This window comes from Armigeres subalbatus, chromosome 3 (genome assembly GCF_024139115.2).
Source record: "Armigeres subalbatus isolate Guangzhou_Male chromosome 3, GZ_Asu_2, whole genome shotgun sequence".
Lineage (NCBI taxonomy): Eukaryota > Metazoa > Arthropoda > Insecta > Diptera > Culicidae > Armigeres > Armigeres subalbatus.
In genome coordinates, this window is record NC_085141.1 from 183,458,608 (window position 1) to 183,473,649 (window position 15,042).

The 15,042-nt window shown below is 42.4% G+C and overlaps 1 protein-coding gene and 1 long non-coding RNA gene across 2 annotated transcripts; one reads left to right on the top strand and one right to left on the bottom strand.

Annotated features, from left to right (window-relative positions):
• Positions 1–233: 233 nt before the first annotated feature.
• Positions 234–11,585, bottom strand: LOC134220100 (acyl-coenzyme A thioesterase 9, mitochondrial-like). Its single transcript, XM_062699080.1, has 5 exons — positions 11,247–11,585; positions 11,088–11,155; positions 2,249–2,494; positions 1,577–1,915; positions 234–1,098 (listed from the first exon to the last, which is right to left on the bottom strand). The coding sequence occupies exons 1-5, from the start codon at positions 11,366–11,368 to the stop codon at positions 482–484; spliced, it is 1,392 nt and encodes a 463-aa protein (XP_062555064.1). The 5' UTR covers positions 11,369–11,585; the 3' UTR covers positions 234–481.
• Positions 11,586–11,790: 205 nt separating this feature from the next.
• Positions 11,791–13,719, top strand: LOC134223360 (uncharacterized). Its single transcript, XR_009982541.1, has 3 exons — positions 11,791–11,902; positions 11,978–12,128; positions 12,233–13,719. It is a non-coding gene; the product is annotated as an uncharacterized LOC134223360 (long non-coding RNA).
• The last annotated feature ends 1,323 nt before the right edge of the window (positions 13,720–15,042 follow it).

Consider the following 15,042-nt stretch of genomic DNA (forward strand, 5'->3'; position numbering starts at 1 on the left):
TAGACAACTTTTTGTTTCCTGGGCCAGTCTAATCATCAGTGCTTCCGGAGTGTGGGCTACGAACGTTGATTATGCTGAAGTTGAAGAACCGGCTTTTGATAATCAACTTGCACATTCTCTCATTGATTCTCAATTTACGTTTTTTTTTTCGGTATATGCTTTTCATTGCGCAACCATTGCGTGTTTATAATTATAAGGTACGTTCGGATCGGATACATAAACTGACCAACAAATAAAGTTTTGCTGGTTATTTGTTATTGGCAAGAAATAGTTATATTTTTTAATCATTTGCTGCTTCAAAAGGCTAATAATATGTCGAATTATCATAACAGAAAAACAAACATGGAAACAATACATTGAAAACTTAATAGAACGACTACCTAATACCTTTAAAAATAAGTACCTGTATTAATAATTTAATATCAATATGACTGCATATGCTGCACACTCTTGCAGAATGTTCGGATTTTCAATCCTGATGCTATTGACTACTTACGGCTGGTTTCTTCGGAGTGTCCAGGCCCATAGCGAATCGAAATTTCCTGCGTCCTTCTATGTAGTACATGGCTTCGTGATACGTTTTGGGCATGATGAGTGGCAATCGTTCAGCCACCGAATAGGTATAATAGAACGAGTTGGTGGTAGTTTGCTGCCCGGTTACAGCGTCATAGACATCTGCCAGCACGACAATCTCCATGTAATGTAGATCGGTATAAATCACATGAGCCTGCATGTTTAACATCGAAGAAACATCGACCGGATGGTGAAAACTAATGTCAGATATATGCTCAAGTTTGGGTCTCCGTTTGGCAAAGTTGTAGGCCAGAGCCCAGCTCAGCTCCAGTGCATTGCGCATCAAGAAACCGCCGAAAACTTTGTTGTGGGCATTCCGATCCTCCGGGTGGGAGAAAACAATGTTGGCCATAGTAGCATCCTCCATCCATATATACCCAGGGGGCAGAATTCGCTTGTTAAACGCACGACTCTTCGTGTCGATCGATTTGACAAACAGGTCATGAACCAGACCTTGTTCGAAGTCGTTCGGTTCAGCTTTCAAAAGATCTTCTTTTTGCAGCTGGATTCGTCGCTTTTTTCGAGCTGGAATATTAATGCAGGAAGATTACAAACACAAAAATGATCCATCAAAAAACATATGAAAATAATAAAGATAGGGATGTTTTTCTCCGGTTCTATCGCCATGTTCTCAATTTTGGAGAGATTCTACTCGATCAGAAAGGCAAAATCATAACTCAATTATATCAATGGTTATTATTCATTACGTGACGTATGTAACAATTAGATAATTCGATAAATATATCTGTAACCATGTATTACGTATGGATATTGGAAAAATGTTTCAGAGGTAACCACTTTCAGTATTACTTGAAACCAAGATCAAATGATTTATTGTATTTTATTATCCGAATCGAATAAAAAAATGCGTCTTTGGGAATGTTGATATAATTTAAGATAAAACAGGAGAACAGTATGGATGAAAATTAATTAATAAGGCCAATTAATAAGAACAGATTGAATCGAAAATATTAGGCTGAAGTACTTATGGTATAAAACTTACATTCTCCTCCGTCGAATATGGCCTTCTCTTCATCGTTGGCCGGAATGAGAGGGTTGATTAGGGCAGCTTTCGTATTAGTTGCATCTCGAGCCGCCATTAAAAACAGCGCTCGAGTTAACTTGCGCCATTTTCCGTGTAATTTTTGCTCCATCCATACTACGATTTCAATTGACGTTCGACCCACCCAGCTCACGTGCCCAGATAAACGGATGTCAGCATCATGCGTCGGAGATAAATCAGTGAAGTCAATCTTATCCACCAAAACGGTCACAAATGTGTACGGAAGAGCCATGCCTTCCGGTAGTTTTGGCAACAACAAGTGTTTGTGCACTACCCAGACTGTGAAAAGAAGTAAATAAATATTAGATAAATAAATAAATAATACAATATAATTCACTTCCGCAAAGAAGTGACTAATAATATGTTCATGCTGCTGACATATTATTCAAATTATAAGCAAGAGAAATCTCATAAAAATAGCCGAATAGAAACTGACCTATGCATAAATGTTTGTTGAAATACCTCAAAGCCTTGTAATATATTAATAGGATGACATTTTGCCTATCGATAATTTGAATGATATGTTTTGCAGTTCTAAGTCTGAACATAGTCGAAGATGCGATATAGAAGCAGCAACATATTATTTATTGAATCCGCTCTGAAATAACTCACCGGCAAACATGTCCATGTCCTCCATCAGGCGACCTAACCGAACGCTCCCCATAAATCCGACGTATTTGTCCTTCAGAATCTTATCACTCGTCAAGGGTATGATAGCAGAAGTGAAAGAATCTTGCATGCTCCTGGGTGGCAGCTCATCCATAGATTTCGGTGCATACTGAGTAAGATGTTCGCGAGTACTTACGAATGGGGTGTATCCCACTTCGATACCCAACTTCTCGATGATAACTTGCTTCACTAGAATAGTTACAGTGACAAATAATGGAATACGGAGAATGAGTTATTAAATATTTTCAGAATGCTTACTTAAATTGTTATTAGTTTTATTTCCATGATACACAAGAGGGTCACAGGGTCAAGTCACCAGCATGGATTCAGGATTTATGATTTCCATAATCTATTCGTACATAGCGGAGAGTGGGCCAGGCATCGCAACCTCTTCACAGAATGCTGTTTTCGGTTTTGCGTGAAGGACAAGGATAGGTTTTTTAATGGCTGTATGGTTGGATTTTTTTATTTTGGTTGAGGATAGCGACATCGGTGGGAAGTGCACACTTGCAGAAGTTCTTTATTTATCTTATATTGTACAAAATGAAGCTTTTCAAAAGTCCTTTACCAGTATGAAACATCATATCTTCAAGTTGAATGTTTCGTTCAAAATTTGAGATTGGAAAAAATACTTTTTTTTAATTGTTTCGTCTCAGAAGGTTAGAATCAACAATGTTGAAAACATGTGAAAAACAAAGTAACCCGGGACTACCAAAACCCGCGTTAACCGTCGTTGTCATGATATCAACAAATAACCGAGCGTCGTCGTCAAGGCAGCCATAGCAACAAATAAACAACCAAAGGGTATAAAACGGAAAATGTTCACCCATGCTAATTCAGTTTTATATCTACCAAGTAATAAGTTATTCCAAATAAACCTAGTCCTGACCGTGTTAAATCCATGTTTCTCTCCTACAAGCGATACCTACAAGAGGTTATGGGCACCCCGAAGGAAACTGCGCACGGAATTTTCCAGTGTTCCGGTGGACCTGGTTTTGAAAACTGGAGTTTTCGCGTGAAGATGTTCCTGGATTCAGCTGGCGTACTGCAGACCCTGACGGAAGATTTGCCAGAAGAGGAAGAGGACGAGGTGAAGTTCGACAATGAAGATCGAAAAGCGAAAATCATGATCGTTGGATTCTTGGCGGATGCGGTTCTGGACGTCGTCCGGGACAAAGGCAGCGCATAGGATATGTGGTCAAGCTTGAGCGACGTTTTCGCAAAGAAGTCTGTGGCCATTCAAACGCTCCTGCGGAAACAGCTTGGTCGCCTACGGATGAAGGGGGGAGCATCGATACGGTCCAACCTTTTGGCGTTCAACGATTTGGTAAGACAACTCAAAACGGTCGGTGTCGGTGCGAAGCTAGAGGACAGAGATCTCGTATCCCAGCTGTTCCTAAGTTTACCGGATTCGTACGATCCCCTTGTAACGACGCTGGAAAACATTAAGGAAGAGGACCTCAATTTGGATTTAGTCAAGCAACGGTTGCTCGCGTAAGTAAAAACGTGCGGACCGCATGGACAGGCCGGCGGCGTTTGTGGGCCATCAGCGTCACAAGCGTGGTGATAAATTCAAGGGCAAGTGCCACAAGTGCGGCCAAATCGGCCACATGAAGAAGGACAATGAAGTGCATACTGCAATGAGCCAAAAAGGGGTGAGTTTTATGGTAAACCGTGACCAGCCTTCCACGTCAAACGGTGACGTCATCAATTACAAGCTGGATTCGGGCGCAAGTGTCCATTTGGTGAACGAGAAAACGTTTTTCCATTCGGTCGAAAGGCTGCCGTGCCCGGTGGTCATAAAAGTGGCCAAGGATGGAGCGGATCTGGTGGCGAAGGAAGAGGGGAGATAAATGGTTACAGCACGTTACAGCAACCTCAGCGTACTCTTTGATATGCAAAAGTTGCTGTACATCACGGACCTTCGCGACAACCTGCTCTCGGTGAAAAAGCTGGCAACTGCTGGCGTTAAAGTGCTGTTCCTCAAAAGCAAAGCGGTGCTAAAGAAGGATGGCAATATCATCGGTACCGCTCCGATATAGAGCAAACTGTACGAGCTTGATAATAAGGTGAGTAGCTCAACTGCTAACCTTTGCCAGGTGGAACGAAACAAGCTGTAGCATCGTCGCCTGGGGCATCTCAGCCAAGGAGGAATGGCCAAAATTGTGCAAAAGAAGATGGCCACTGGTGTCGACTTCAAGCCAGGCCAGAATCAATTCTGCGATGCGTGCGCCCAGGGTAAACAGGGTCGGGACCCGTTCGATGGAACTCGTCAATGAGCGAAGTGGCCCCTCGAGCAAATTCACTCGGACGTTTGCGGCCCCATCGATCCACCAGCTTAGGACGAATCAAGATATTTTGTATTGTTTATCGACGACAAGACGCACGACAAGTTCCAGGAGTATGAAGCACTGATGACCGCGCATTTCGGTTTGCGCATCTCGAAGCTTACCGTGGACCACGGCCGTGAGTATGGTTCGACCGTGCAGAAAGGCTTCTACAAAAAGAAGGGCATTCAGGTCGAAGCAATCGTCGCTTATACGCCTCAACTGAACGGCGTGGCCGAGCGATTCAATCGGACGCTAGTGGAAAAAGTGAGGACCATGCTGATTGATTCATCGATGCCGAAGTCAATGTGGTGTGAAGCAGCCCTAACAGCAGTGTATTTTATTAAACGCAGGCCATCAGCAGCGTTGTCGGAGGGTACCACACCGGCGGAATGTTGGGTTGAATCCAAACCGGATCTGTCAAAGCTACGCGTGTTTGGATGCAAGGCATACACGTGGATCCCCAGCCAACTCCGCAAAAAGTTGAATGCCAAGAGTCAGAAGGTTGTCATGATCGGCTACGCTCCCAATGGATACCGCCTCTGGAACAAGAAAAGCAGGAAGGTGGTGATTGCTCGTGATGTCCGTTTCGACGAAACCTTTTTTCCGTTTGCTTTTGAAAGCAGAGATGAGAAACCGTTAGTAGTGCTACCATCGTACGAGAAAGAGGGGGGAAAAGAAGTCACTGGAAGCACAAAGAAGAGCCTGCGATTCCAGAGCCTGTCGGAGATGAAGAAAATTCCAAAAACCGTCGCGCTCCCTTCGCCAACATACCGACGCGATACTCATGGTGAGTCGTCGAGGCGCAGCGAACGGGAGCGCAGGCTACCGGGTAAGTTGCTTGATTATTTTACTGGTTTCCGAGCAACCTCTGCCGCATTTTCCCCCACACTAGATGTTCCTGAAAGCTACCAGGAAGTCTTGGACCGAGACGACCGTGGCGAGTGGCTAAAAACCATTTAAGACGAGCTGCAGTCCTGCCATCGTGAATCCGTTGAAAACGAAGTGGGTCCTTCGGATCAAGGAGAACGAGAACGGACGTGCCGTGCGAAAGGTTTCCTGCAGAAACCGGTGCTGGACTACGAAGAAACGTACGCTCCGGTGGCCAAGCTAGCGACAATCAGAATCATCCTGGCGGTAGGTGTTCACGAGAGATTCTTCTTCCACCAGATGGACGTGAAGACCGCTTTCCTTCACGGCGAGCTGAAGGAAACCATCTATATCAGTGCCCCGGACGGTGAAACGGCAGCACCGGGGACGGTGTGCAAGCTGCAGAAGTCGCTGTATGGGCTGAAGCAATCACCGCGGTGTTGGAACCAGAAGTTCACCAGCCAGATCGAGAAGTTGGGCTTTGTTCGATCGAAGAGGGACTACTGTATGTACGTCAGGTGCCGAGACGGCGATGAGGTGTACATTATTCTGCATGTCGATGATCTCCTGATTGCGGGAAAAAACTTGAGTTCCATAAACACCGTCAAGAAGAAGCTGGCATCCGTGTTCGAAATGACAGACTGCGGCGAGTTGCGGCATTTGCTTAGTATGCGGATCGACTATAACCGTAGCAAAGGAACGTTGGACTGTCGCAGGAGTCTAGCATCACGGAGGTGCTGAATCGTTTCGGGATGAGCGAGTGCAATCCGACCAGGACTCATATGTAGAAAGGCCTCCAACTGCCACGTGGTGGACTTAATGCCGCTGAACCCTATCGAGAGCTGCTTGGAAGCCTGATGTACATTATGCTTTGTGTCATGCCAGATGTTTGTTACCCTGTCGGGTACCTCGGGCGGTTCCAGCAAGATTCGTCGACCGTACATTGGAACGCCTTGAAACGAGTGGTGCGATAATAAAGCGGGACAAAAAACCTTTTGTCTCGAATACCAAAAGAACAGCGAAGCAGAAACGCTCGTCGGCTTTGCTGACGCCGATTGGGCGGCCGACCTTCAGGACCGAAAGTCGGTAAGCGGATTCAGTTTATCTTCAAAGTGTATGGGTGCACCATGTCGTGAAGCAGCAAAAAGCAATCCGCCGTATAGTTGTCGTCAAGCGAAGCGGAGTATGTCGCTCTTAGTGCCGCAGCGACAGAGGACGGGCTTGGTGGTCATAGGGGCCATCCACAAAGTACGTCACGCTCCTAGGGAGGAGGGGGGGTTCCGAGCAGCGTGACGACTCATACGAAAAATTTAGAGGTGTAATACAAAAAGTGTGACGAAGGGGGGAGGGGGGGTTGAAAATTGCCAATTTTTGCGTGACGTACTTTATGGATCTTCCCATATGGCTACCGCCTCTGCCTCATACGCAGAAGGTCGTGGGTTCAATTCCAGGCCCGTTCCATTCCTCCTACTTTGTATCTTTTCATACACGTAAAAAAATAACCTTATATGTTATGGCAAAAAACCATTCGAAAATACTTATACTCTTCATTATGCCACCTAATGAATGGTCCCATATCAAAAAGCTAATAACATTCATAAGTTAATGAAAAGTATAAGTTTCCGAATGTATGTGGCTAATGCGATGTATAAGTTTTTTCTTATCCATGTCATTAAGTGCCTGCTTTGGCAAAAAAGTATTAGAAATATTAATAATAAACAACATTAAAAATTTTTACGTGTATATTTCCCATGTCCTAGCAATCGCTAGAACTGGACATGGGCTTTCATACCGTTTCCATCTTCTATCCCTATTCCTACAACTTGATTAGTTCTAGCAGGTAACTGTTAGAAATCGAAATGAGCGAAAAAAAAGTTCGTTTCGGCATCCAATTAGAATACTACACCACCCTTTCATAACTATCACATTGGCAACCCGTTAACCAAGACGAACCTCTGCCATAAAACCTTAACCCCAAGATTCCAATAAAATTCCGCAGGAACTCGTGGCGAGTGCAATCTCGAGTGCAATTCCTTCCCATCCCCGATGACTGTGAGGACGTGGCCAGCGCCGTTATCGACTATCCAAAATAGGGGTGATCAGGGCAATATGGGCCACCTAAGGAAATCGTTCCGAAAAGCGCTGAAAAGCTCAAAAAAGCATCGTTCAAATGTAATTGACTTATACTAGAGAATGTTACCTTTCATATTACGTCGATGAATGACGAAAAATGCGTTTGGAAATTATTGGAATGCACTTTTGAAAATGTATTGATTTCAATGTGTGTTCCCGACTATACGGGGCAATATGAGCCACCATTTGGGGCAGTATGGGCCACCCTTCCAAAACCTTTATTTAGGCAAAAAAAGTATCGTAATATAGAAGAATATGATATTCCTACAACAGTTGTGAGTATTTCATACCAAATAAAATAAAAAAAACTGCACAACAGCGGACTGAACTGATTTGCCACTCTTCACCGTTTGAACAGCCACATTTCAATTGGTCAATGGTCATTTTTTCTGTTTCTATCGCAGAAATGCGCTGTTGTAATTTTTCCGTAATGAATCTTACATATATGATAAATAATATTCTTGTATTTGAATACTGAAATTTGAACTTATTCGCATTTTAAGGCCAGATATCTTGTTCTATGCAGGTATGCCCATATTGCCCCATAGAGACTGGTTTTGGAAAAAAAAAAGTTTTATGATAAATTCAGATTTGTATCAATATAAACATGTGTGCACAATATTCAATTTTAATATATCTTTTGATTGTGGTGTATTTTTGACCTGTATTTTAATCAGTTTTGTGTCAAAACTTTATTTATAAACTTGAAATCTTATAATAATTTTGCCTATGCAGTGAAAATTTACATTTTCAAGTATATTTTCATGTTTGAATTGAATTTTAATGCGGTTTTCACGTTGATGCATATGTGGAGCATCCTCTTAAAGATCATATAACTTTTACATGATAAAACTTGTCAATAAGCTCAAAATGAGGGTGGCTCATATTGCCCCGTATGTTCATATTGCCCCTACTGCCCCTACTAGAGCTCTCGGACTGTGTGCACATTGAGGTTGGAGAGCATCCATTGCTTCCATCCATTGGTTCCCTGTGCAATTGCGATTGTTCTGGTCGATCACGGAGTAGCAAGTATGAAATGCACGGTCATCATGCTTAGTGCCGCAGCGACAGAGGCCATATGGATCAGCGGCGTCTTGGAAGATCTGCATGATGCTTGCCAACCCAGTGACCATTTTCGAGGACAATCGTAGCTGTGTGTGCAAGGCCAAAAACCTGTAGAGCAAGAGGACCAAACACATCGACGTGAAGCATCACTTCATCCGGGATCTGGTCAAGAATGGTACGCTGAACATCGAATCCATTGGACCTCGTGATCAACTGGCTGATCTGTTCACGATGCCTCTGGAAGCCACCCAATTCCAACTGCTGACATCAAACCTAGGAATGCCGGATTGAGAGTTAACCGTTAACCGCCCAAGTAACATTTCAAGTTTTATTCCGCTCTAGAAATGGTTTTCAAGATCGAATTACAAGAACTGACAATAAAACCCATTACTACAGGATTACCTTCTGATGACCACTATAAGAGTAAGATATGTCCAAGTGGCCCTCTCTAGATTACCACTATAAACCTCTTATAAGACTATTTAAAAATCCGTTTCAAGCCGCCCGCAAAAAAGGGAATTTGGCTGCGGCAGCTGTCAAAAATTTGCTTTGAAAAAAGAGAAACAAAATCTTGCAAGCAAATAATAACAAACTAAAGTGTTGATGAAAATCATGATGAGGATGACTACAAAATAATACTTTTTTAAGTTTTTTCTCCAATGTACTTTCATGGAAACGAGGTGCGCGCTCGATTTAATGGTGAAAGCTAGTGCAAAAATGAGAATTAGCACTACGCGCCCGCAAAATAATATAGTTTTGGGCAATGAATTTAAAATTATTATAATACCAATAACGTAAATCTTGGCTAAACTAATTTATATTACACCCAGATATGTTTGTTTTTTATATCCTTTACCAAAAACGTGTCTTTTTGCGGCGAAAACACCGTCTAATAATAAATTCCAGTGATAAATTTCACTGACTTGAGGATGGTTCTCCATTTCCAATATGGCCTTCATAGATTTCGATCAGAAAAATGTTGCTCTTATTAAACACCGTTATATACCCTTTGCAATGTAAATATTCTTATTGGGGTTTTCATTTGACCACATTACGACCCAAAATTATGGCTTTGATCGAGCTTTGAAAATTAGACTTATTATGCTCTTCGTTACAACCGTAGAGCTGCTAACAAGACCAGTCGGCATTTGACGTTTGAAGCTTTTCGAATAGATTTATTAGAGGTTTATTGATAGCAATAGGATCGCTAATAAATCTGAGCAACTAGCCATGGTGACTGCTGTCATAAATCCGCTATAAGAATTAAATAAATCTAACAAGCATGAAAATTGTTACTTGGGCGTCGTTGTCATGATATCAACAAACAACCAAGCGTCGTCGTCAAGGTAGCCATAGCAACAAATAAACAATCAAAGGGTATAAAAAGGAAAAATTTCACCCATGCTAATTCAGTTCTATATCAACCAAGTAATAAGTTATTCCTAACCAACCTACTTCTAACCGTGTTAAATCCGTGTTTCTCTATTACAAGTCATACCTGCTAGTTACAATTGAACTTAAAGATGCAATTGCGGCTCAAGATGATCACAATAGCCGTCCGGGAATATCTGCCGATACCCTATCATGCAATGGTAGCTGATTATAGCCTGTTCAGATTACGAGGTTTTTTCTCTATTGGAGAATCAGGTAAGCTCTATTAAAACGTTTTAATGTCTAACGTTTAAAAAAAAGATCTAAATAATAAAATAATAAATTAAAAAAAGATCTACAATTCAAAGCAAATAAAAAAATATTGATCCAATCCGAAAAATCCCTAGAACGGACCAGAAAATGGACCCAGCCACTTACAGTATTATCTTTCTTTGTTGACGCGCATCTTACCGCACGGCTAAGAAAGACCCTTAAGGTGCCTGCCAGAGTAGACGCGTCTACGCGACGCCGCGCGAAAATTGCACGCAAAGGAATAACAATCAATAATAAGGAGCTGTCAAATCGTATGGACGCTTCGCTTCGCTTCGCATTTCGCGTCAACTCTGGCCGCACCCTCAATGTATCTCCCGCGTAAATCTATTTCGCAGTATGCTAATGTATTGCCCTCAAAGCTCATCTACCTCCAATAAGATTTCATTGACTAACAACTATCCATTCACAATCAACTTTGACTAATTCCACATCACACGTGTACTTCCTTTTATCTCTCAAATTCGTCAAAAGTAAATGTTCCCTTTTAAGGAAAGTAATAAAAAAAATTTAGATAATTCTGGCGGATAAAAATATTCTAAGCTATGGATAGTAGCATCGCTATACATAATCTAAGCAAGATTTGTTATTTAATGCCTAGCAAAATTTAAAGAATGATGAATCATTCGAATTTGCCCTTCGCACTCCAAGCCACACCACATGACATCATTATGCTTATAGCTTACCATCATTCATAGTTCCCGCGGTGCACTCCAAATCGCTTTGTCCTTTTAGGTATGTTATTTGCGACATGCTGTAACAAGTAATAAAATGACTCACATCAATACGTAATGGGTATCACTTTCATATCGTAAAACCCAAACAGATTAGGAGAGTAAACAAACCTTTGACCAAGTACGGCAAATTTATTAATCCCATTGCTGTCCGCACAGATAACGGCCGACTTCCGAATTGCAGATCTGTTGACCTTTGATCCAATCGATGCCAGCGATCGTAGAAGTAACATTCTGCTTCACTTTTTGTCGTTAGTTTGTTGAAGAAAAAGTACTGCTAACTGTTTATTTATTTCAGTAGTTAAAACTGAGTGACAAATCTTTGTGCAACTCACAAAAATCTTATATTCCACGTGAAATTCAACCGAGACTGAATAAACTGAACTGGGTCAAAATTTCGCCAAGCGCCACACTGATGATGATGGGGTGTCGATGAAGATCAAAATCAAAATAAATCAGAAATAAATAAACGCAATCTGTCAAGTTCGAACTTTGAAAGCTTTGAAAGCTCTTAAAATGACCGAGTTAACCCAGCAACCAAAGTGTGAGAGGTTAGATTCTTGTTAGATAATGTTAGTTATGTTTCCCCTCAGAAAGCATATTACATAAACTCGAATGTTGCTTTTTTATTTTTCTTCTCGCGTTTGGTAATGACAGCTGGAAACAGAAACAACATTGCTTTCATGCTGTCTTCGCAGAAAAGTGTTATTTTTTTCTTCCGGAAAATAAGCATTGTGGCATACTGCAAAACGGATTTATTTTTTCAAGTAAGTATTTACACAAATAAAGAAAATTAAGGTAGGATTGGGACATTAAATTTGAATTCTTTTCTGGACTTTTAGGATTCAGTTCTGCACCAGCAACCATATTAGTGACTTGCGCATACTCATACGGCATCGACGAGACGCTGGTCGTGGGTACCTTAGGGCGGAAATGACTAATTCGTTAATCGTTCGGTTCCACACGGACAAACAAGGAAACGTATGTTTCGAGGTATGTTTATGTGGCGTTTGACTTCGATGTGGTCCGGAGTTGCAGCGGAAAACGTTTGACAAGTATAATCGCAGAAAAATTCGGTCTCAACTTATTTTCCACAGATGGTTCCATTATCATTAAAAAATAGTAGCTGTTGTACGAGCCAAGGAATAGTGCCGGAAGCTGGATATACGAAAGGGAAAGCGAAAGGGAATAGTTTCAAGGCCAAGAGGCGTCGCATCGCGGCGAAAATGCAGTTTGTTTATCCGCTGCGTAGGAAATAGGATGCGGATCTCAGAGACAGAGGATGGATGGACAGAGGATATTTTTTTCGCTAAGAATCAGGAAAGAAGCTTTGGTGCTACATGTGCATAGGATATACTGTATTTGCACCACCAATATTACTGAGTTAAACGATGATCGAAACGATCATTCATGTCGAACGAGATAACTTATAGCATTCCGCCCCCAATACTTGGTCCGCCGTGTCGGTAACAGAAAGCTTCAAGTCGATACTATCCGACTTTCCAATTCCCTTGGAAATTCTTTCTGGTATTCCTCCGTAAAATCCTTCGGGAAGTCTTCGGGAATTTCAAAATTTCGGGGCTTCCCAATTTTTTCAAGGATTTCTTTCGATTCTAAGAATCAGGAAAGAAGCTTTGATGCAACATGTGCATAAGACATACTTGTATTTGCACCACCAATATTACTGAGTTAAACTATTATTCATATCGGACGAGATAACTTGTAGCATTCCACCCCCCAATATGTCATCCACTGTGACGGTACCAGAAAGCTTCAAAGCTTCCAATTCCTTTGGGTATTCCTACGGGAATGACTTCGGGAATTCTTCCGTCAGATCCTTCGGAATTTCCTCCGGAGATTCTTCCGGGAAATCTTTCAGGAATTTCAAATTTTTGGAGCTTCCAAATTTTGTTAACGAGTTCTTTCGATTCCTCCTAGAGATCCTTCGGGATTTCCTCCGAGAATTGCTTCGGGAAATCCTTCTGGGATTCTTCTGAGAATTTATTCACGAGTTGCTTCGTGAATTCCTACGCGAATTCCTTCGGTAATTCCTCCGAGAAATCTATCGGGATTTCCTAATTTTTAGGGCTTCATAATTTTTTAAAAGAGTTCTTTCGATTTCTCCTAGAGTTCCATCGGGAATTCCTTCTGTAATTGCTTCTGGAATTCTTCCGGGAGCTCCTTAGTAAATTCCTATGCAAATTCCTCCGCAAATTCCTTCGAGCATTCTCCGGGGATTCTTCCGGAAATGCCTTCATGAATTCCTATGCAAATTTCTTCGTTTATTCTATGTGAATTCCTTCGGGAATTACGTTGGATATTCCTCCGGGAATTCCTCGGTAAAATCCTTCGGGAATTCTTCCGTAGATTCCTCCGGGGATTCTTCCGGAAATTCCTTCGCGAGTTCCTTTTTGAATTCCTTCGGAAATTCCTCCGGGGATTCTTCCGGAAATTTCTTCGCAAGTTCCTTTTTGAATTCCTTCGGAAATCCCCTCTAAATTTTTAGGACTTAAGAGTTCTTTTGATTCCTCCTAGAGTTCCTTTAGGAATTCCTTAGGGATTTTCACTGGGAATTCCTAAAACAATTCCTTCGAGAATTCCTTCGGGAATTCCTCCGGGGATTCCTTCGGGAATTATTCCGGGGATTCCTTCGGGAATTCCCCCGGGGATTCCTTCAAGAATTCCTCCGGGGATTCCTTCGGAAATTACTCCGGGATTTCCTTCGGAAATTTCTCAGGGAATTCCTTCGCGAATTCCTCCGGGAATTTCTTCGGAAATTCCTCCGGGGATTCTTCCGGGAATTCCTTCGAAAATTTCTCCGGGAATTTCTTCGGGAATTCCTCCGGGAATTCCTCCGGGAATTCCTTCGGGAATTCCTCAGAGAATTCCTTTGGGAATTCTTCCGGGAATTCCTCCGGAAATTCCTTCGGGAGTTTCTTCGGGAATTCCTTCGGAAAATCCTTCGGGAATTCCTTCGAGAATTCCTTCGGGAATTACTCTGGAAATTCATTCGCTAATTCCTGTTTGAATTCCTTCGGGAGTTCCTCTGGAAATTCCTTCAGGAATTCCTCTGGGAAATCATCCGGGAATTTCTTCAGGAATTCCTCCATAAATTCCTTCGGGAATTGCTCCAAGAATTCCTTCGGGAAGTCCTCCGGGAATTTCTTCGGGAATTCCTCTGGGAAATCCTACGGGAATTCCTCCGAGAATCCCTTCGGGAATTCCTCCGGGAATTCCTTCGGGAATTCTTCCGGGAATTCCTCCGGAAATTCATTTTGGAGTTTCTCCGGGAATTCATTCGGAAAATCCTTCGGGAAATCATTGGAGAATTCCTTCGGGAATTCCTCTGGGAATTCCTTCGGGAATTCCTCTGGGAATTCCTTCGGAAATTCCTCTGGGAATTCCCTCGGGATTTCTTCTGAAAATTCTGTGGGGCTCCAAATGGCTGCAGCGAAATGCGATGACAGCAGCTCTCTGTCGGTGCGTGTGCACGCCACCGAGATCGGACGAGAAGAGGCCGAGTCATGGCTTGCTGCTCACCGATTGACACGCTGAGGTGGTAATATATAATCACACGCTGATGGTAACTTACTCAAACCCCACAAATTCCTTCGGGAATTCTTATGGGAATTCCCTCGGGATTTCCTTCGGGAATTCCTCCGGTAATTTCTTCGGGAATTCCTTTGGGTATTCCTCTATGGGAATTCCTTCGGGAACTCCACTGGTAATTCCTCCGGGAATTCCTCTGGAAATTCCTTCGGGAATTCCTCTGGGAATTCCTTCGGGAATTCCTCCGGTAATTTTTTCGGGAATTCCTTCGGGAATTCCTTCGGGAATTCCTCCGGGAATTCCTCCGGGAATTCCTTCCGGAATTCATTCGGAAAATCCTTCGGAAAATCCTGTAGGA

Coding starts and splice junctions, on each gene's coding strand:
- LOC134220100 (XM_062699080.1), bottom strand. CDS start 11,368: ATGTTACTTCTACGATCGCTGGCATCGATTGGATCAAAGGTCAACAGA. Junction 11,156..11,246: donor TTTGCCGTACTTGGTCAAAG/GTTTGTTTACTC, acceptor TACTTGTTACAG/CATGTCGCAAATAACATACC. Junction 1,099..1,576: donor CATATTCGACGGAGGAGAAT/GTAAGTTTTATA, acceptor TTAATATTCCAG/CTCGAAAAAAGCGACGAATC.